At 47.0% G+C, this 23,339-nt stretch overlaps 1 protein-coding gene across 3 annotated transcripts in view; it reads left to right on the top strand.

The window, feature by feature from the left end:
• Positions 1 to 23,339, top strand: part of RNF41 (ring finger protein 41) — a 33,727-nt gene that overhangs the window by 5,742 nt on the left and 4,646 nt on the right. For 2 of the 3 annotated variants that reach the window (XM_066369750.1, XM_066369749.1), the window contains 2 exons: positions 13,182 to 13,294; positions 22,396 to 22,667. In XM_066369750.1, the coding sequence (XP_066225847.1) occupies positions 13,205 to 13,294; positions 22,396 to 22,667 (362 nt within the window). In that variant the 5' untranslated portion in view covers positions 13,182 to 13,204. Of the gene's footprint in view, positions 1 to 13,181; positions 13,295 to 15,255; positions 15,280 to 22,395; positions 22,668 to 23,339 lie in introns of those variants that run through there. The other variant, XM_066369751.1, reaches the window with a different exon arrangement.

Here is a 23,339-nt window from a genome sequence, read left to right as displayed (position 1 = left end):
TGAGAAAGCAGTCAATGAACAACTAAGGTGCCGCAACTAGGAGGTGATGCTTCTCATCTCTTTCCCTTCCTGTCTCTCTGTCCCTGTCTGTGTCTGTCTCTCTCTTTCTCTTTGTCTCTGGCTAAAAAAAAAATTTCCAGTATGAATCACAGCATTTTAGAATTAAACAGAAACTTAGAGGCAATGTAGCCCACCCCTCTCATTTCACAGGTGAAAGGGGTTGTGACTTCCTTCTAAGGATTCTACTGCTTAAGTAAAAGAGACTATTTCCAGCCATGGGCAGATAGCTCAGTTAGTTAGAGCATCTTCCCAAAGCTTGATTCCCAGTCAGAGCACATACAAGAACAGATTGTGTTCCTATCTCTCTTGCTCTCTCCCTTCCTCTCTCTAAAATCAATAAAAAAATAGCCTGACCTGTGGTGGCGCAGTGGATAAAGTGTCGACCTGGTACACAGAAGTCGCCAGTTTGAAACCCTGGGCTTGCCTGGTCAAGGTACATATGGGAGTTGACGCTTCCTGCTCCTTCCCCCTTCTCTCTCTTCACTCTAAATGAATAAATAAAATCTTAAAAAAAACCCCAATAATAATAATAAAAAAGAGAATATTTCCTTTCACTTAAAGTCAAGAGAGTTGCCCAAAGAGAACAGTCAGGTAGTAGTAAAGCCAGGACACCTTCACCTTTTATAGCAAAATTCCCCCCTAACTTATTTATTTTTGTTTCATATGCAGAATCTTAGACTTACAGGACTTCTAGAGCACCCTAGAATTTATGTAGTCTATGGGAGTATTTGAGATCTTGCTCCCCAGTATATGTCATCAGTTTGACTCAAACTTTTTTTTGTTTGTGTGAAAGAGACAGACAGACAGACTGGGACAGACAGGAAGAGAGAGAGATGAAAAGCATCAATTCTTCGTTGTGGCACCTTAGTTGTTCATTGATTGCTTTCTCATATGTGCCTTGACTTGGGGAGCTCCAGCCTAGCCACTGACCCGTTGCTCAAGCCAGCAAGCTTTGGGCTCAAGCCAGTGACTGTGGGGTCATGTCCATGATCCCACATTCAAGCTGGTGAGCCTCCAATCAAGCTGGCAACCTCGGGGTTTTGTGGGTCCTCAGCGTCCCAGGCTTTATCAACTGCACCACTATCTGGTCAGGCTCAAATAAACTCTTTTTTTTTTTTTTTTGTATTTTTCTGAAGCTGGAAACGAGGAGAGACAGTCAGACAGACTCCCGCATACGCCCAACCAGGATCCACCTGGCACGCCCACCAGGGGTGATGCTCTGCCCACCAGGGGGCGATGCTCTGCCCCTCCTGGGCGTCGCTCTGCCGCAACCAGAGCCACTCCAGCGCCTGGGGCAGAGGCCAAGGAGCCATCCCCAGTGCCCGGGCCATCTTTGCTCCAGTGGAGCCTCGGCTGCGGGAGGGGAAGAGAGAGACAGAGGGGAAGGAGGTGGTGGGGGTGGAGAAGCAAATGGGCGCTTCTCCTATGTGCCCTGGCCGGGAATCGAACCCGGGTCCCCCACACACCAGGCCGACGCTCTACCGCTGAACCAACCGGCCAGGGCCTCAAATAAACTCTTAATGAAAATTAAAATAAAGAAGTTAATGTAGTCCATTAATGCTTTGTTTTATGTGGAGTAAGGGAACTGAGGCCCAAAGAGGTTAAGTAACTTGCCCAAGGCCACACATTTAGTCAGTAATAGAGCTAAAACTAGGACTTAGGTTTCTGAGTTCTGGACTCAGTTTTCTTTTTTTCCAGACCTATTTCTTCATTGCGAGACAGGGAGATGATCATGAAATGGTTTGGGGATACATATGAGACCCTTTATCAACTAATTTCTTCACTAGATTGAAGTTCCTTAAGAGGTCTTTTCCTCATTTGTAGTAATTGAAGCTAGAGACCCCTCAGCCTTCTGCACATCTTTTATATTCAGGGCAGAGAAGAAAATTAGCAGAAGGGAGACTACAGCACATCTACGTGGCTTTTACCTTATGCTTTTGCTGAAACTTGGTGACAGCATCCACAGTTACCCTAAAATACTGAGTTTTTTTTTGTATTTTTCCGAAGTTAGAAGCAGGAGGCAGTCAGACAGACAGACTCCTGTGTGCGCCTGACTGGGATCCACCTGGCACGCCCACCAGGGGGTGATGCTCTGCCCATCTGGGGTGTCACTCTGTTGCAACCAGAGCCATTCTAGCGCCTGAGGCAGAGGCCATGGAGCCATCCTCAGCGCCCAGGCCAACTTTGCTCCAGTGGAGCCTTGGCTGTGGGAGGGGAAGAAAGAGAGAGAGAGAGAGAGAGAGAGAGAGAGAGAGAGGAAGGAGAGGGGAAATGGTGGAGAAGCAGATGGGTGCTTCTCCTGTGTGCCCTGACTGGGAACCGAACCCGGAACTTCCACATGTTGGGCCGATGCTCTATCGCTGAGCCAACCGGCCAGAGCCCTAGAACACTGTTTCTTATCTAGTGTTTCTCAAGTGAGGGTGTGGATGTGCATGGTTTGCACACCTGTACATGGATTCAAGAAACCACGAATAGGCCCTGGCCGGTTGGCTCAGTGGTAGAACGTCGGCCTGGCGTGCGGAAGTCCCGGGTTCGATTCCCGGCCAGGGCACACAGGAGAGGCGCCCATCTGCTTCTCCACCCCTCCCCCTCTCCTTCCTCTCTGTCTCTCTCTTCCCCTCCCGCAGCTGAGGCTCCATTGGAGCAAAAGATGGCCCGGGCGCTGGGGATGGCTCCTTGGCCTCTGCCTCAGGTGCTAGAGTGGCTCTGGTCGCGACAGAGCAATGCCCCGGATGGGCAGAGCATCGCCCCCTGGTGGGTGTGCCGGATGGATCCCGGTTGGGCGCATGCTGGAGTCTGTCTGACTGCCTCCCCATTTCCAGCTTCAGAAAAAAAAAAAAAAAAAGAAACCATGAATAAAAAAGGATTAATGTTTGAGTTCCTTTAGGAACAAACTTTTAAATTCCTAGCTATCTCTAGGGGTTGACTAGAGGAAACAACTGCAGCAGTAAATTAAAAGGATATAGGAAGGGGTCTGTTGCATTTCTGTAATGATGCTGACCAGGAATAGAGAGAGAGACTCCAGTGTAACAGTGAGGAAGGAAAGTCACACAATTAACCTGCTTTGGTTTTGACCTACAGAATAGCAGGTGTGGAATGCAGTTTTCAGTTTCAAATCAGGGAGGCTGGCAGAACTATAAGCCTGAAGGGACACCCCAGCGCTACTTCTGTCCAGTTCCCCACCTTAAGTGAAACCTTTTCCTATTTGACAACTCAAGGAGAATATCCAGGAAACTGCTTCCAGTGGCTGTGGTCACTAGCTGTGATTCTTGAGGTCTCTGTGGTTTCAGCTTTATTAAGACTTTCGTCCCTCGGGCAGTGAGCAGTGAATTCTTGGGAGGCATCTAGATTTGAATGATATCCTGCCCCTTGACAGCCACATAGCAGTGTGGAAAGTCACAGAAAGTAGAAAGAATAGTCAAGGAATCTAGGCTATCAGCTTGACTCTCTGCCTATGGGAAAGGCAGGGCAAGGAGCTGGCTTCCAAGGTTATATAGATCCACGTCAGCATTTGTTCCCATAGGTGACAAATAGAGAATACTCTAATCATATTGGAAATCTAAATTACCTATTAATTATTAAAGCTGCACCACCAACAGAATGTATTTATAGGAGAGTAGATAAAACAGGAGACTCTAAGCAGATAAGGTTGGGGGCAGTAGCAGGGGTAGGGAGATAGGGTGGGTGTTCAATTTAAAAGAACAATACCCAGCCTGACCTGTGGTGGCTCCATGGATAAAGCATTGACCAGGAATGCTGAGGTTGCTGGTTCAAATCCCCCTGCTTGCCTGGTCAAGGCACATATGGGAGTTGATGCTTCCTGCTCCCCCCCCCCCCCCGCCTCTCTCCCTCTTTCTCTCTCTCTTTCCTCTCTCTGTATGAATAAAAATAAAATATTTTTTACAAAGAACAATGCCGCCTGACCTGTGGTGGCACAGTGGATAAAGCGTCGACCTGGAATGCTGAGGTCACTGGTTCAAAACCCTGGGCTTGCCTGGTCAAGGCACATATGGGAGTTGATGCTTCCTGCTCCTCCCCCTGTTCTTTCTATCTCTTCCCTCTCTTTCTAATAAAAATGAATAAATAAATAAAAAATCTAAAAAAGTAAATAAATTAAAAAAAATTAAAAAAAAAAAAAAAGAACAATGCCCAGGATCTCTGTAGTTTTGTAAATCCTGACCTTATGAGAACCTTGAAGCTCTTAACCCTTGCAGGTAGCTTCCCACATCCTCTGGGCATCTCTGCACCAATGCAGGCAAGTTCTCTGCTGTTTATTTTGTGGATGTAGAATCTCTGAGACCCTATTAAGATAAATTTTTCAGAATTTATATTCCTCCTTAAGACAATGTTGTTAACATTATTATTATTATTTTAGTGAGAGGGGCAGACAGACAGGAAGAGAGATAGATGAGAAGCATCAATTTTTTGTTGCAGCACCTTAGTTGTTCATTGATTGCTTTCTCATATGAGCCTTGACCAGGGGGGCTACAGCAGAGCGAGTGACCCCTTGCTCAAGCCAGCGACCCTGGGCTCAAGTTGGTGAGCCCGTGCTCAAGCCGGCAACCTTGGGGTTTTGAGCTGGGCCCTCTGCATCCAAGGCTGACACTCCATCCAGTGCTCCACCACCTGGTCAGATGTTAGCATTATTTATTTATTTATTTGTAATAGAATTTATTGGGATGACACTGGTTCACATAATTATACAGGTTTCAGGTGCCCATTTCTACAACACATCTCTGTCCAGCAGATTGTGTGTTCATTCCCCCAAGTCAAGTCCTCGTCCATCATCATTCATCCCCCCTAGATCTTCCTCCACCTCTCCCCTGTGCCCCCAGCTGTTGTTTGCATCGATTTAAAATAAAAAGTTAAAGTGAAGCACAGCACAAACTCTAGGCCAGTTTTCTACATAGCAACAAGGGAAAAAAGAATACTTTTTTTTTCTTCTTTTTCTAAGTGAGAGTAGGGGAGATTGACAGACTCCTGCATGCTCCCTGACTGGGATCCACCCAGCAACTCCACCTGGCTTGCAACCGAGCTATTTTTAGCACCTGAGGTGGAGGCTCCACAGAGCCATCCTCAGTGTCCAGAGCTGATGCACCTGAACCATTTGAGCCATGGCTACGGGAGGGGATGAGAGAAAGAGAGAAGGAAGAAGGGTGGAAAAGCAGAAGGTTGCTTCTCCTGTGTGGCCCTGACTGGAAATTGAACCCAGGATATCCACACGTGGGGCCAACGTTCTACCACTAAGCAAACCAGCCAAGGCTAGAGTAATGTTATTTTAATTTTTGCCCCTTGTTCTAAGGATAACTGATTAAAAAAACTAAAATTTAAACCTTGCAGAAGTATATAACCTAGATTGAAAGTATAATCTCAGCATCTAGATTTTTAAGATATACACACACATATATTACTTTTTTTATTTTTTATTTAGTTATTTATATTTTACAGAAACAGAGAGAGTCAGAGAGAGGGATAGATAGGGACAGACAGACAGGAACGGAGAGAGATGAGAAGCATCAATCATCAGTTTTTCGTGGCCACACCTTAGTTGTTCATTGATTGCTTTCTCATATGTGCCTTGACTGCGGGCCTTCAGCAGACGAAGTAACCCCTTGCTCGAGCCAGTGACCTTGGGTCCAAGCTGGTGAGCTTTGCTCAAACCAGATGAGCCCACGCCAAGCTGGTGACCTCGGGGTCTCGAACCTGAGTCCTCCGCATCCCAGTCTGACACTCTATCCACTGTGCCACCGCCTGGTCAGGCCATATATTACTTTTTATTTTTTTAATTGTCTTTATAAAAATGGAACTGTACTATATACCATATTTTTTATTCCATAGGACACACTTCCCCCACATAAGTGGAGGGGGAAATGCCCATGCATATTATAGAGCAAAAAATACGGTATTCTATTAAGTATTTTAACATACCATTTGGTTCAGAATATTTTTTTTCTTATTCTCCTCCTTAAAACCCTAATTATGTCTTATGGTCAGGTGCGTCTTATGGAGGGAAAATATGGTATACTGTTTTAACAACTTGCATTTTTTAGTTGAGAGGCAGACCAGCCTAGAGTTAAAAGCTTGGGCTCTGGAGTCAGTCTGACTGGGTTTGAATCTGACTAAACCACTTGCTAGCTGTATGATTTTGGACAAGTTTGTTAACCTTTGTGCATCTGTTACTCATCTATAAAATATGGATAATGATAGTTCTAGCTCATAGTATTGTAAGAATTATATGATTTAATATATGAGAAATGCTTAGAATAGTGCCTAGCATATAATAACACTCAATAAAAGTTGGCTTCATTAATATTTAGTTGTATAAGTAAAAGCAAGAGTATTGTGAAAAAGTAGGGGGAAACCAATAAAGCAAAACTGAGTGAAATTCAAAGTATTAAAAGTCTACATTTAGAGAATTGTGCACCTGAAAACTATAATTTTGTTAACCAGTCACCCCAATTAATTCAACTAAAAAAATAATAAAATAAAAAGTAAGTTTGACCAGGCGGTTGCACAGTGGATAGTGCATTGGACTGGGATGTCGAGGACCCAGGTTCGAGACCCCGAGGTAGCCAGCTTGAGCGCGGGCTCATCTGGTTTGAGCAAAGCTCACCAGCTTGTACCCAAGGTCGCTGGCTTGAGAAAGGAGTTATTTGGTCTGCTGTCGTCCATGGTCAAGGCACATATGAGAAAGCAATCAATAACAACTAAGGTGCCACAACGAAAAACTGATGATTGATGCTTCTCATCTTTCTCTGTTCCTGTTTGTCCCTATCTATCCCTCTCTCTGATTCTCTATCTCTTAAAACTAAATAAATAAATAAATAAAAAGTAAAAAAGTCTATTTAGAGACAGCTTCCTTCCTATGTATCCTTCTAGCTGCTCTCCAATATAAATGTGTACATACATAAATATAATCATACTTTTTAACAAAAATTACATTCTAGCATATATAACAAATTCTAATTTATTATATAAATAAATATATTTTAAAAAATAAACAAATATAGCCTGACCAGGTGGTGGCGCAGTGGATAGAGCGTCAGATTGGGATGCAGAGGACCCAGGTTCGAGACCCCAAGGTCGCCAGCTTGAGCGCGGGCTCATCTGGTTTGAGCAAAGCTCACCAGCTTGGACCCAAGGTCACTGGCTCAAGCAAGGGGTCACTCGGTCTGCTGAAGGCCCGCGGTCAAGGCACATATGAGAAAGCAATCAATGAACAACTAAGGTGTTGCAACGAAGAACTGATGGTTGATGCTTCTCATCTCTCTCCGTTCCTGTCTGTCTGTCCCTCTCTCTGACTCTCTGTCTCTGTAAAAACAAAAAACAAAAAACAAAAAATAAACAGCTCTGGCCGGTTGGCTCAGTGGTAGAGCGTCGGCCTGGTGTACAGGAGTCCTGGGTTCGATTCCCGGCCAGGGCACACAGGAGAAGCGCCCATCTGCTTCTCCACCCTTCCCCCTCTCCTTCCTCTCTGTCTCTCTCTTCCCCTCCCACAGCCGAGGCTCCTTTGGAGCAAAGTTTGCCCAGGCGCTGAGTATGGCTCTGTAGCCTCTGCCTCAGGCGCTAGAATGGCTCTGGATGCAACAGAGCGACGCCCCAGAGGGGCAGAGCATCACCCCCTGGTGGGCATGCCGGGTGGATCCCGGGCGCATGAAGGAGTCTGTCTGCCTGCCTCCCTGTTTCCAGCTTCAGAAAAATGGGGGGACTTACTTATATATATAGTAAGTCATATTATTGCTACGTGGTATTTCATTTTATAGATGTAAGGAATTCTGGCTGTTTGTGATACTTTTTTTTGCTATTATAAACAATGCTTAGATAAACAACCTGCTTTTTATATATATTATATATATATATTTTTTTTTATTGATTTGAGAGAGAAAGAGAGTGAGAAAGGTAAAGCGGAGGGAGGAATAGGAAGCACCAACTCACAGTTGCTTCTTATAAGTGCCTTGACCAGGCAAGCGCAGGGTCCTTAACTGGCAACCTCAGCACTCCAGGTCGCGCCTTATCCATTGCGTCACCACAGGCCAGGCCTATTGTTTTTATACCCTTGTGTAATTATTTCCTTAGGCTAAGTTTCTAGAAGTGGGAGTGCTAGATAAAATGGTATATAGCCTGACCAGGTGGTGGCGCAGTGGCTAGAGCGTCAGACTGGGATGCAGAGGACCCAGGTTCGAGACCCCGAGGTCACCAGCTTGAGTGCGGGCTCATCTGGTTTGAGCAAAAAGCTCACCAGCTTGGACCCAAGGTCCTGGCTTGAGCAGGGGGTTACTTGGTCTGCTGAAGGCCTGCGGTCATGGCACATATGAGAAAGCAATCCATGAACAACTAAGGTCTCCCAATGAAAAACATGATTGATGCTTCTCATCTCTCTCCGTTCCTGTCTGTCTGTCCCTATCTATCCCTCCTCTGACTCTCTCTCTGTCCCTGAAAAAAAAAATAAAAAAAAATGGTATATAATTTTTTGACATGTCCTTTTTTTTTTTCTTTTTCCAAGTGAGAGGAGGGGAAATAGGGGTATTTTCCTGGAGGGGAGATACACCCCGACCAGGATCAACTTGGCGACACCCGTCTGGGGTAATGCCCTGCCCATTGAGGCCATGCTCGCAACCAAACTATTTTTAACATGTGAGGCTGATGTGCTCGAACCAATTGCCATGGCTGTGGGCTGTGGGAGGAAAGAGAGAGAGAGAGAGAGAAAGAGAGAGAGAGAGAGAGAAGGTGAAGGGGGAGGGGTGGAGAATTAGATGGTTGCTTCTCCTGTGTGCCCTGACTGGGAATGAAACCTGGGATGGGACATCCATATGCCAGGCTGATGCTCTACCACTAAGCCAACTGCCAGGGTATATATATATTTATAATAAAGATATATATATATATATAAAGATATATATATCTTTGTGTTTTTTCTCATAGACAGAGAGTGAGAAGGGTGGGGGTAGCCTGACCTGTGATGGTGCAGTAGATAAAGCATTGACCTGGAATGCTGAAGTCACTTGATAAAAACCCTGGGCTGGCCCTGGCCAGTTGGCTCAGCGGTAGAGTGTCGGCCTGGCGTGCAGAAATCCCGGGTTCGATTCCCAGCCAGGGCACACAGGAGAGGCACCCATTTGCTTCTCCACCCCTCCCCCTCTCCTTCCTCTCTGTCTCTCTCTTCCCCTCCTGCAGCGAGGCTCCATTGGAGCAAAGATGGCCCGGGTGCTGGGGATGGCTCTGTGGCCTCTGCCTCAGGTGCTAGAATGGCTCTGGTTGCAACAGAGTGATGCCCCAGATGGGCAGAGCATCGCCCCCTAGTGGGCATGCGGGGTGGATCCCGGTCGGGCGCATGCGGGAATCTGACTGCCTCCCCGTTTCCAGCTTCGGAAAAATGAAAAAAACAAACAAAACAAAACCCTGGGCTTATGCAGTCAAGGGACATGTGATAAGCAACAAACAAGCAATGAACAACTTAAATGCAGCAACTTTACTTTCTCTCCTCTCTGTAAAATCAATAAATAAAATCTCTTTAAGAAAAGAAAGGTGGGGGAGGAATGGGAAGCATCAACACGGAGTAGTTGCCTCTTGTCTGTGCCTTAATATCTTTTTTTTTTTTTAATTCAGTGAGAGGAGGGGAGGCAGAGAGACAGACTCTTGCATGTGCCCCAACTGGAATCCACTTGGTGACCCCGATCTGGGGCCAATGTTCTGCCTATTTGGGGCCATGCTGGGAAACAAGCTATTTTTAATGCCTGAGGCAGAGGGCCCATGGAGCCATCCTCAGTATCCCCAAGGGCAATTCGCTGGAACAGTGGAGCCATGGCAGCTGCAGGGGTAGAGAGAGAGAGAGAGAGAATGAGAGAGAGAAGCAAGAGTGGGAGGGGTGGAGAAGTGGATGAGCACTTCTCCTGTATGCCCTGACCATGAATCGAACCCCAGACATCCACCCCGCCAGGCTGACACTCTACAACTGAACCTACTAGCCAAGGCCTTATCTTAATATCTTAATACTTCTCAATTTAGGATCACATATTTATTTCTTTATTTTTGTATTTTTCTGAAGCTGGAAATGGGGAGAGACAGTCAGACAGACTTCTGCATGCGCCCGACCGGGATCCACCCGGCACGCCCACCAGGGGCGATGCTCTGCCCCTCCGGGGCGTCGCTCTGTCGTGACCAGAGCCACTCTAGCACCTGGAGCAGAGGCCAAGGAGCCATCCCCAGCGCCCGGGCCATCTTTGCTCCAATGGAGCCTTGGCTGTGGGAGGGGAAGAGAGAGACAGAGAGGAAGGAGAGGGGGAGGGGTGGAGAAGCAAATGGGTGCTTCTCCTGTGTGCCCTGGCCGGGAATCGAACCCGGGACTTCTGCATGCCAGGCCGACGCTCTACCACTGAGCCAACCAGCCAGGGCCTATTTCTTTATTTTAATAGCAAATACACACACACTGGAAATCTTTTTTTTTTTTTTTTTTTTTAGCAAGACACACACACACACACACACACACACACACACACAGAGAAAGGGACAGACGGGAAGGGGGAGAGATGAGAAGCATCAGCTTGTCGCTGTGGCACTTTAGTTATTCATTGATTGCTTTCTCATATGTGCCTTGATGTGGGGTGGGAGCTCTAGCTGAGCCAATGACCCCTTGGTCAAGCCAGTGACCTTAGGCTCAAGCCAGCGACCTTGGACTTCAAGCCATTGACCTTTGGGCTAAAGTCAGCAACCATGGGGTCATGTATATGATGCCACGCTCAAGCTGGTGACCCTATGCTCAAGCCAGATGAGTCCACCCTCAAACCAGCGACCTCGGGGTTTGAACCTCTGTCCTCAGCATTCCAGGTTGATGCTCTATCCACTGCACCTCCAAATGATGAAGCTATTTTCTTAAAGATTTTATTTACTGAATTTTACTTTTTTTTTTAAATTTTTTTATTTTTAATTTATTTTATTTATTCATTTTTAGAGAGGAGAGAGACAGAGAGGGAGAAAGAGGAGAGAGAGACAGAGAGAGAGAAGGGGGGAGGAGCTGGAAGCATCAACTCCCATATGTGCCTTGACCAGGCAAGCCCAGGGTTTCGAACCGGCGACCTCAGTATTTCCAGGTCGACGCTTTATCCACTGCGCCACCACAGGTCAGGTCTATTTACTGAATTTTAGACAGAGGAGAGAGAGAGAAGGGAGAGGTAGAGGAGCGGGAAGCCTCAGCTCATAGTAGCTTCTCATTTGTTCCTTGGCAAGCCCGTGGTTTCGAACCTCAGCATTCAAGACTGAAGCTTTATCCACTGTGCCACTGGAAATCTTTTTAAAAGGCACAGAGGAATAATTAAGGAAATTAAAAATTTCCTCCTATCTCTCTGTTCCTTGTTAGCCTTTCTTAGCAGCAACCACTGTAGGTAATTTCCTCTCTTGCTTTCTGGAGAGTTCCGTGCGTATACAAGCATATACACATACATAGTTTTTTGCACTCATGGTGGTGTACTTTACATATACCATTCTGTACCTTAGTTTTTTTTCTCTTAACAATGTATCTTGCCAGTCCTTTCATACCTGGTACATTTGAAAGACAGCAATGATTTTTTTTTGTTTTGATTTATTTTTTTTATTGAAGTATTTTTTTAAAGTTTATTCATTTTTTAGAGAGGAGAAAGAGAGAAAGGGAGGGTGGAGCAGGAAGCATCAACTCCCATATGTGCCTTGATTAGGCAAGCCCAGGGTTTTGAACCGACGACCTCAGCATTCCAGGTCAATGCTTTATTATCTTTTTTTTTTTTTTTTTTTGTATTTTTCTGAAGTTGGAAATGGGGAGTCAGTCAGACAGACTCCCGCATGCGCCTGACGGGGATCCACCCAGCTCGCCCACCAGGGGGCAATGCTCTGCCCATCTGGGGCGTTGCTCTGTTGCAACCAGAGCCAATCTAGTGCCTGAGGCAGAGGCCATAGAACCATCCTCAGTGCCTGGGCCAACTTTGCTCCAATGGAGCCTTGCCTGCAGGAGGGGAAGAGAGAGACAGAGAGGAAGGAGAGGGGGAGGGGTGGAGAAGCAGATGGCCGCTTCTCCTGTGTGCCCTGGCCGGGAATCGAACCCGGGACTCCTGCACGCCAGGCTGACGCTCTACCACTGAGCCAGCCGGCCAGGGCTTAGTTATTCCTTTTGTCTTTTAGTGGCTTCCCATAGCCACCAGGATGGAGTCTAAACACTATATAAGGGCCCAACCCTTGCTTGCTTCCAACCTTTTATCTCAACATCACTTCCCTTGCACCCTTCAGGTCAGCCTTTTTCTGAATCACTTAAGAGTCCCCTGAGCCCATCATATACCCTCTTTAGGGCCTTTGTGCTAATTTTTGTCTAAAACCCTAATGCCTGTCTACCCCCTCCCTGTTATCTAGCTAATTCGTGCTTGTCCCGTTGGTGACACCTAGTCTTAGAAAACTTCTCTAAAGCATCGACCTGGAAATGCTGAGGTCGCCAGTTCGAAACCCTGGGCTTGCCTGGTCAAGGCACATATGGGAGTTGATGCTTCCAGCTCCTCCCCCCCTTCTCTCTCTGTCTCTCCTCTCTCTCTCTCTCTCTCTCTCCCTCTCCTCTCTAAAAAAAAAATGAATAAAAAAAATTTTTAAAAAAAGAAAACTTCTCAAAAATCCTCTCCCTTCAGCCTGGATTAGGTGTCTACATCTCTTACCCTCATAATATACTGTACTTACTCTATTAAAGCATTTATCACTTTATATTTTAAATGTATGCTGTGTAGCCTGACCTGAGGTGCTGCAGTGGATAAAGCATCAACCTGGAATGCTAAGGTCACCAGTTCAAAACCCCAGGCTTGTCTGGTGAAGGCACATACAAGAAGCAACTACTATGAGTAAATACTTCCCATTCCTCCTTCCTCTCTCTCTCTCTCTCCTCTCTCTAAAATCAGTAAGTAAAATATTTTTTAAAATGTATGCTATGTAATGTCTTTTCCCATTAAAATTAAGTTTCTTGAGTCAGTTTTTCCCCCCCAAAATGACAGGCACATAGTATGCTCTCAATAAATAATTGTTGGACAAATGAATAAATCTTAGCAATGAGTTCAAATTAGTACATGTATGTTGGCTTCTTCTGAACTGGCCTCATTTTCCTTTGTGGTTCCTTTCAGGGCCTGGGTTTCAGTGATGAGACATGGGGTATGATGTGACCCGCTTCCAGGGCGATGTTGATGAAGATCTTATCTGTCCTATTTGCAGTGGAGTCTTGGAGGAGCCGGTCCAGGTGAGTTGGTATGATGGCAGGTTTAGTGGGGCAATAGGTGACATGGAACTAGTACAAAGTATTCACAGGTAATGGGACCACTGTGTTCTGACTCCCCATTGCCCTTCTCCCACACTTCACACACTTAGAATAGAGGTTTGGGGCAGAGAAGCAGTGACGGCTACAAGAGGAATAGGGCCTCCACTCTGTCTAGAATAGGATGCCGCAGAAGTCCAGGGCTTCAGATTTTCTTCTCAGGTCGCTCAGAGCTTTTTCTGTTGTAAAATGATCAGTTATGCCTAACCAGGCGGTGGCACAGTGGATAGAGCATCGGACTGGGATGCAGAGGACCCAGGTTTGAAACCATGAGGTTGGGCCTGACCAGGCGATGGCACAGTGGATAGAGCATCGGACTGGGATGCGGAGGACCCAGGTTTGAGACCCCGAGGTCGCCAACTTGAGCGTAGGCTCATCTGGCTTGAGCAAAAAGCCCACCAGCTTGGACCCAAGGTCGCTGGCTCAAGCAAGGGGTTACTTGGTCTGCTAAAGGCCCATGGTCAAGGCACATATGAGAAAGCAATCAATGAACAACTAAGGTGTCGCAATGAAAAACTGATGATTGATGCTTCTCATCTTTCTCCATTCCTGTCTGTCTGTCCCTACCTATCCCTCTCTCTGACTCTTTCTGTCTCTGTAAAAACAAACAAACAAACAAACAAAAAACCATGAGGTTGCCGGCTTGAGCACAGGTTCACCAGCTTGAATGCGAAGTCGCTGGCCTGAGCATGGGATCATAGACATGACTCCATGGTCACTGGCTTGAGCCCAAGGTCACTGGCTTGAGCACAGGTCACTCGCTCTCTGTAGCCCCCATCCCCCCTCAATCAAGGCACATATGAGAATGCAATCAATGAACAACTAAGGAGCTGCAACAAAGAATTGATGCTTCTCATCTCCCTTCCTGTCTGTCTCTATCTGTCCCTCTCTCTGTCTCTCTGTCTCTGACACACAAAAAAATAAATCAGTTGTTTGTTTCTGTATTTTGACAGTAGCTTGTGAACTTTCTTTCCTCTGCAGGAGCTTTGACTAGGTTTTGTCTTCCTAACTTCAACTGAACTTCTGGGCTCTCTGTATCAGCTCTCTCTGCATTTTGATGTGTAGTGCTTTGGGTAGTCAGCCAGTCTCCCTGCAGCCCCTGCCTACTGTCTAACAAATAGGAAGTGGGGAACTGTACGTACTTACCTATTTTCTTCTTGGGATTTATTGGAAAAACCAATTTTTAAAAAAATATTGAATAAGAGGTGGGGAGGCAGAGAGACAGACTCCTGTGTGTGCCCCAGCTGGGATCTACCCAGCAAACCCCCTACAGGGCAATGCTCTGCTCATCTGGAGCCGTGGGTCCCTTGCTCGATAATTGAGCTATTTTAGTGCCTGAGGCAAAGCCATAGTGCCATCTTCAATGCCTGGGACCAACTTGTTCGAATGAGCCACGGCTGTGGGAGAGTAGAGAGAGAGAGAGAGAGATTGAAGCGGGAGAGATGGAGAAGCAGATGGTCACTTCTTTGTTCCCTGACCAGGAATCAAACCCGGGACTTCCACGCCCTGGGCCCACACTGTACTGCTTAGCCAACCAGCCAGGGACAAAAACCAAATTAAAAAAAAATTTTTTTTTTATCAACATCAGATGAAGGTGTTGGCTTATGTTTGGGGACATGGGAAATGTATGAATGATACACAATTTGTTTGTGTGTGGCAGAGACAGAGAGAGGGACAGATAGGGACAGACAGACTGGATGGAAGGGAGAGAGATGAGAAGCATCAGTTCTTCGTTGCAGCACCTTAGTTGTTCACTGATTGCTTTCTAATATGTGCATTTACTGGGGGGGGGGGGGGGGGGTTACAGCAGACCGAGTGACCCTTGCTCAAACCAGTGACCTTGGGGTTTCGAACCTGGGTCCTTCGCATCCCAGTCCGACCCTCTATCCATTACGCCACTGCCTGGTCAGGTGAGAAAAAACAATTTTTTTTTTTTTTTTTTGTATTTTTCTGAAGCTAGAAACTGGGAGAGACAGCCAGACAGACTCCCGCATGCGCCCGACCGGGATCCACCCGGCACGCCCACCAGGGGGCGACGCTCTGCCCACCAGGGGGCGTCGCTCTGCCGCGACCAGAGCCACTCTAGGGCCTGGGGCAGAGGCCAAGGAGCCATCCCCAGTGCCCGGGCCATCTTTGCTCCAATGGAGCCTCGGCTGCTGGAGGGGAAGAGAGAGACAGAGAGGAAGGAGAGGGGGAGGGGTGGAGAAGCAGATGGGCGCTTCTCCTGTGTGCCCTGGCCGGGAATCGAGCCCGGGACTTCTGCACGCCAGGCCGACGCTCTACCACTGAGCCAACTGGCCAGGGCGAAAAAACAATTTTTTATTTTTTTTATTTTTTTTGTATTTTTCTGAAGCTGGAAACGGGGAGAGACAGCCAGACAGACTCCCGCATGCACCCGACCGGGATCCACCCGGCACGCCCACCAGGGGCGACGCTCTGCCCACCAGGGGGCGATGCTCTGCCCCTCCAGGGCGTCGCTCTGCCGTGACCAGAGCCACTCTAGCGCCTGGGGCAGAGGCCAAGGAGCCATCCCCAGCACCCGGGCCATCCTTGCTCCAATGGAGCCTTGGCTGCAGGAGGGGAAGAGAGAGACAGAGAGGAAGGACGGGGTGGGGGTGGAGAAGCAAATGGGCGCTTCTCCTATGTGCCCTGGCCGGGAATCGTACCCGGGTCCCCCGCACGCCAGGTTGACCCTCTACCGCTGAGCCAACTGGCCAGGGCCGAAAAAACAATTTTTGATGCAGCCATGTACTCTGCATTTGATACAAAAGCTGCCATCTTCAATAGGTCATTTCTCGATTAGCCTTGCCAGACCAGAGTCAGTTGTATCTTCCTGAGGCAAGCATGAGGAGAAGCTTGTGATTAATAGGCAAGTATACTGAGATGAATTTTGTTTTATTAAGTGAGAAGTGGGGAGGTAGAGAGACAGACTCTGGCATGCACCCCGACCTGGATCTACCTGGCAAGCCCCCTACCAGGTGATGCTCTGCCCATCTGGGGCCGCTGCTTCATTGCTCAGCAACTGAGCTATTTTAGTGCCTGTGATGAGGCCATGGAGCCATCCTCAGCACACAGGGCCAACCTGCTCGATCCATTCTAGCCATGGCTGCAGGAAGGGAAGAGAGAAAGAGATAGAGAAAGAAGAGAGGGAGGGAGGGGTGGAGAAGCAGATGGTCACTGCTCCTGTGTGACCTGATCAGGAATTGAACCTAGGACTTTCAGACGCCAAGCCAACACTCTAGGGCAGCTGAGCCAACCAACTAGGACAGAAGAATTCTTAACAGTTGTATTCCTGGGATATCATCCTGCATGTCCTTTTGCCTGGACTCTAAATACCAATTAATCCTCTGCCACTCCTGGCTAGCTAGAGATAATCCTATTTTCCAAACCAGGACACTATCTACAAAGTCTCATGGCCCTTCCCCCACACACTGCTTATACAGCTCATATCCCAACTCTCCTTGATTCTTTGAGTTTATTCTTTTTTTTTTTTTTTTTTTTTTAATTTTTCTGAAGCTGATAACGGGGAGGCAATCAGACAGATTCCCGCATGCACCTGACCGGGATCCACCCGGCACGCCCACCAGGGGGCGATGCTCTGACCCTCTGGGGCGTCGATCTGTTGCATCCAGAGCCATTCTAGCGCTTGAGGCAGAGGCTACAGAGCCATCCTCAGCGTCCGGGCCATCTTTGCTCCAATGGAGCCTCAGCTGCGGGAGGGGAAGAGAGAGACAGAGAGGAAGGAGGGGGGAGGGGTGAAGAAGCAGATGGGCACTTCTCCTGTGTGCCCTGGCCGGGTATCGAACCCGGGACTCCTGCACGCCAGGCCGAGACTCTACCGCTGAGCCAACCAGCCAGGTGAGTTTATTCTTATTCCAGTTTTCAACCACTCAAAGGAGCACAGATGCCTGAGCTAAATGAAAATCATCCTGTATTCCAGTGGCAGCTCATCCTGGACCTCTCCCCTGTCCTCTAGGCCTTTGTAGCCTACTACTAGTAGAAGCAGATTGGCTGGGTGTAGAGCAAGTTATCGTGGCAGTGTCAGAGGTCAGGGGTGTGTCAGTTCCCTGACCACACTGGCAGGTCCTTGTCTGTTTTCTGGCACTATCGTTTGAGGCGAGACACGTGTGGAGAGATCAGTGAAGTTGGTTGACTATCTTATCAGAACCCACTCCCCAGCCTTCAGGGTTTACCTTCTGAGTAGCAGGCCAGGCAAACCTCGTGATGCCAGGCTACTAGCCACATTTCCACGAGTAGAAGTCCCCTGCTAGGGATGCTGATGTTTTTATATTTTATATATATGTAAAACATTTTATATTTATATATATTTTTAAATTCATATGGTTCAGAAATCAAAACAGTATAAGAAGGTATACAGTGAGAACTCTTGTATCCTTGTCCCAGTATATGTAATCCCCCCATCAGTATATTACTTTATTTGGTATCCTTCCAGTATGTATAGGCCAATACAAACAAGTATGAATATATATATATATATTTGTCCACCTTCTTTTTTTTTTTTTTTTTTTCTGAAGCTGGAAACGGGGAGAGACAGTCAGACAGACTCCCGCATGCGCCCGACCGGGATCCACGCTGCACGCCCACCAGGGGCGATGCTCTGCCCCTCCAGGGCGTCGCTCTGCCGCGACCAGAGCCACTCTAGCGCCTGGGGCAGAGGCCAAGGAGCCATCCCCAGCGCCCGGGCCTCCTTGCTCCAATGGAGCCTTGGCTGCGGGAGGGGAAGAGAGAGACAGAGAGGAAGGAGGGGGTGGGGGTGGAGAAGCAAATGGGCGCTTCTCCTATGTGCCCTGGCCGGGAATCAAACCCGGGTCCCCCGCACGCCAGGCCGACGCTCTACCGCTGAGCCAACCGGTCAGGGCCTTTGTCCACCTTTCTTACATGAATGGTAGTACATTCTGTATATTTTTGCAGGTGTGGCAGATTTAGTTAAGATGGTCACAAAAGAGGTGATAGTTTTGCTGAGAGCTGAATGATAAGGGACTATTCATGCTATGATTTAGAGAAAGAGCATTTCGGGCATAGAAGAGTAGCAAAAGCAAAGGTCCTGAGGCAGGAATGAGCTGAGTATGGACAAGGAACAGAAAGAAAGCCAAAATGGCCTGAACACAGTGCTGGGAGTGTGATATGAGGTGAGGAAAGGGCAGAGGCATAGGGCCAGATCAAGCAGAATGTTAGGGGTCCTGAATAATTGTTTGGATTTATTTTAAATATGGTAGGAAGCCATTGTAAAATTTTAAGCAGGGGTGTGATTTGATCTAGTCTGTATTTTTATTTATTTTTATTTTTTATTTAAGTGAGAGGAGGGGAGATAGATTCCTGCTTGTGCCCCAACCAGAAGCCACTCAGCAACTGCCATCTGGAGCCGATGCTCTGCCCATTAGGGGTCATACTGGCAATCAGCTATTTTTAACACCTAAGGCAGAGGCTCCTTGAAGCCATCTTCAGTGTCCCTGGGGGTAACACGCTGGAACAATCGAGCCATGGCTGCAAGAGGGGAATTGAGAGAGAGAAGAAGAGAAGGTGGAGGGGGTGGAAGGCAGGCGAAGCAGATGGTTACCCTGTGTGCTCTAACCAGGAATCGAATCTGGAACTTCCACACGCCAGGTCACAGCTCTACCACTGAGCAAACTGGCCAGGGCTGATGTAGTTTATATTTTTAAATGACCATTCTGGCTGCTGAATGTAGAATGGAATATGACCTGTGGTGGTGCAGTGGATAAAGCGTTGACCTGGAACACTGAGGTTGCCAGTTCAAAACCCTGGGCTTGCCTGGTCAAGGCACATACCAGAAGCAATCACTGAACAACTTAAGTGAAGCAACTATGAGTTGATGCTACTCTCTCTCGTCTCCCCCTCTCTCTAAGAAAATCAATAAATAAAAATTAAAAAACAAAAGAATGGAATATAATGGGGCAAGATAGAAGTAAAGAGACCAGTTAGAAGACATATTTAGTAACATTGGTGAGAAAAGATCACTTAAACTGGGTTATTAGCTGTAGAGATGGGGGGAAAGTAGGCAGATTTAAGGGTTTTTTGGAGATAGGGTTTCTAAGATTTTTGGAAAGAACCACATGTCTTTGAGTGAAAGGAATCTGACAGTTGAATTAGTGATATCAACAATGACTTCTTCCTTACAAAGCCTTTTGTGTTTCAGTCTTTGGTGTCTGTGAGTATATTGAAGGCAGAAACTTATTTTTTTATTATATGCACCTAGCAAAGTGTTGGGACATAGTAGGCACTCCATCCATCCATCCATCCATTCATCAACATTTACTAAATGCCTACTATGTTTTTTCTATGCTAGAGGCCAGATAGTATCTCCACATAGACCGGGGAATCTTCTCACTTGAAGGATTAACTTTAGAGGTTATCTGAGTTATCAAGAAAGTAGGCTGAGGCCCTGGCCGGTTGGCTCAGTGGTAGAGCGTTGGCCTGGCGTGCAGGAGTCCTGGGTTCGATTGCTGGCCAGGGCACACAGGAGAAGCGTCCATCTGCTTCTCCACCCCTACCCCTCTCCTTCCTCTCTGTCTCTCTCTTCCCTTCCCGCAGCCAAGGCTTCATTGGAGCAAAGTTAGCCCTGGTGCTGAGGATGGCTCTGTGGCCTCTGCCTCAGGCGTTAGAATGGCTCTGGTTGCAACAGAGCGACGCCCCAGATAGGCAGAGCATCGCCCCCTGGTGGGCGTGCCAGGTGGATCCCGGTTGGGCGCATGCAGGAGTCTGTCTGAACTGCCTCCCCATTTCCAGCTTCAGAAAAATACAAAAAAAAAAAAAGAAAGTAGGCTGAAATTTTATTTTAAATGTTCATTGTATTGATTTTAGAGAGAAAAGAAGGGTGAGAAGAGAGACAGGAACCTATATTTGCTCCTGTACGTGCCCTGATCAGGGATTGAACTGGCAACCTCTGTACTTCAGGATGATGCTCTAACGGCATCAACTGAGCTGTCTGATGAGGGATGAAATATGATCTTTATGAAACTGAAAAGAATACAATTCTAGCCCTGGCTGAGTGAGTAGCTAAGTTGGTTAGAGTGTTGTCTGGATACGCCAGGGTTGTAGGTTCAATCTGCAGTCAGGGCATATACAACAATCAATCAGTGGGCCTGACTCCTGGTGGCACAGTGGATAAAGCACTGACCTCAAAACACTGAGGTTGTGTCTGACCAGGTGGTGGTGCAGTGGATACAGCGTCAGACTGGGATGTGGAGGATCCAGGTTTGAAACCCCAAGGTCGCCAGCTTGAGCGCGGGCTCATCTGGTTTAAGCAAGGCTCACCAGCTTAAGCCCAAGGTCACTGGCTTGAGCAAGGGGTCACTCGGTCTGCTGTAGCCCCTCGGTCAAGGCACATATGAGAAATTAATCAATGAACAACTAAGGAGCCGCAATGAAGAATTGATGGTTCTCATCTCTCTCCCTTCCTGTCTGTCTGTCCCTATCTGTCCCTCTCTCTGACTCTGTCTCTGCAAAAAAAAAACCCCAAAACAAAAAACACTGAGGTTGTCAGTTCAAAACCCTGGGCTTGCCTGGTCAAGGCACATATGGGAGTTGATGCTTCCTGCTCCTCCCCCCCTTCTCTCTCTCTCTCTCTTCTCTAAAATGAATAAATTAAAAAATATTAAAAGAATCAATCAGTGAATGCAGAAATAAGTAGAACAACAAATCAATGCCTTTCATCTTTCCTCTGCCTCTAAAATCAATAAATTATTTATTTATTTATTTATTTATTTTTTAAATTTTTACAGAGACAGAGAGTGAGTCAGAGAGAGGGACAGGGACAGACAGACAGGAACAGAGAGAGATGAGAAGCATCAATCAATCAGTTTTTCATTGTGCATTGCAACACCTTAGTTGTTCTTTGATTGCTTTCTCATATGTGCCTTCATGGTGGGCTTTCAGCAGACCGAGTAACCCCTTGCTGGAGCCAGCCACCTTGGGTTCAAGCTGGTGGGCTTTTTGCTCAAACCAGATGAGCCCGCGGACAAGCCTGCGACCTCGGGGTCTTGAACCTGGGTCCTCTGCATCCCAGTCCGATGCTCTATCCACTGTGCCACTGCCTGGTCAGGCTAAAATCAATAAATTAAAAAAAAAAAAAATGTGATTCTACAAAAAAAATTCCTGTTTTGGAGTGTAGGCACGGGATTTGGGGCAAAGTAGCTCTCATAAAATATGAACTTGGACCCACACAGAGGACACTTAACCTCTCCCTAGGAGAGTTCTGGGCTTTTGTTCTGTTTTGCCTTTTTTTTTTTTTTTGAGTGAGACAGAGACAGACAGGAAGGGAGAGAGATGAGAAACATCAATTCGTATTTACAGCACCTTAGTTGTTCATTGATTGCTTTCTCATATGTGCGTTGACCAGGGGGCTACAGCAGAGCCAGTGACCCCTTGTTCAAGCCAGCGACCTTGAACTTCAAACCAGCAACCATTGGGTCATGTCTATCATCCCATGTTCAAGCCAGTGACCTCAGGGTTTCAAACCTGGGTCCTCAGCATCCAGGTCAATGCTCTATCCACTGCACCACTGCCTGGTCAGGCCGGTTTTGCTTTCTTACCTTGAACTTTTGCCAATAAATCTTTGTCCTCCTTCCCTTCTCCTTATCTTTCAAGATCCATATTGAATTCTGTCTTGATTGACCTAGCTTGGAAAGTTCTCACCCTCCTCTGAATTTCTTTGGTAATTATTGTGTGTGTAATCCAGTTGGCAATTAATAATGGATTACCTTATGTCATTGTTACTCCTTACTCCTATTGTTCTGGAATATTATTTATATCTTATTGTTATATAACTTATTGCTACTTGTTTTTCTTATGTCACAATCCAGTTGGAATCTTGAGGACAGAAAACATATCTGAAGCCTGTCCTCACAATACCTTGCTTACTCATAGTGGAGCTATACTTTGTTGCGACCCAGGGACCTCTGGTCCTGGAAGCTGCTCAAAGGCTTTTTGAGTCATATACACAGACTCTTAGGTCCTGCTAATTCTCTTTTGCCCTGTTTTCCCTCTAGGCACCTCATTGCGAGCATGCGTTCTGCAATGCCTGCATCACCCAGTGGTTCTCTCAACAGCAGACATGTCCGGTGGACCGTAGTGTAGTGACGGTTGCCCACCTGCGCCCAGTACCTCGGATCATGCGGAACATGTTGTCAAAGCTGCAGATTGCCTGCGACAACGCTGTATTTGGCTGTAGTGCTGTTGTCCGGCTTGACAACCTCATGTCTCACCTCAGTGACTGTGAGCACAACCCAAAACGGCCTGTGACCTGTGAGCAGGGTTGCGGGTGAGATTCCTTCCCTTCTTCTGCCCCACATGGATAAGGGTTTTCCCATTTATACTCCTGTCTCTGGGTCCCCTGCTCACTGGCTGAGGGGCATATAAGCAAGGAGTTTTCTTGGTCGCCCTGGCATCCTGCCTCAAGATCTCACTTTCATGCTGTTTACAACTATGATTTTTTTGCTCTTATATAAGGGAGATAGCAATTCAGCAATCTGCATGATAACACTAAAATCTTTTTTTTTTTTAATTTACAGAGACAGAGAGAGAGTCAGAGAGAGGGATAGATAGGGACAGACAGACAGGAATAGAGAAAGATGAGAAGCTTCAGTCATTAGTTTTTCGTTGCGACACCTTAGTTGTTCATTGATTTATTTCTCATATGTGCCTTGACCGTGGGCCTTCAGCAGATCGAGTAACCCCTTCCTCGAGCCAGTGACCTTGGGTCCAAGCTGGTGAGCTTTGCTCAAACCAGATGAGCCTATGCTCAAGCTGGCGACCTCGGGGTCTCGAACCTGGGTCCTCCGCATCCCAGCCTGACGCTCTATCCACTGCGCCACCGCCTGGTCAGGCGAACACTAAAAACTTGATTTTATTCTTTCATTTTTGTTCAGTATTACCTGCTCTTTGTCAGATTGACTGCTCTAATTTCCAGCCTTATATTTCCTCTTGCCCTATT

This window comes from Saccopteryx leptura, chromosome 2 (genome assembly GCF_036850995.1).
Source record: "Saccopteryx leptura isolate mSacLep1 chromosome 2, mSacLep1_pri_phased_curated, whole genome shotgun sequence".
Classification (NCBI taxonomy): domain Eukaryota; kingdom Metazoa; phylum Chordata; class Mammalia; order Chiroptera; family Emballonuridae; genus Saccopteryx; species Saccopteryx leptura.
The sequence above is the reverse complement of the archived record's forward strand: the minus strand, read 5'-3'. Positions and strand labels throughout refer to the sequence as shown.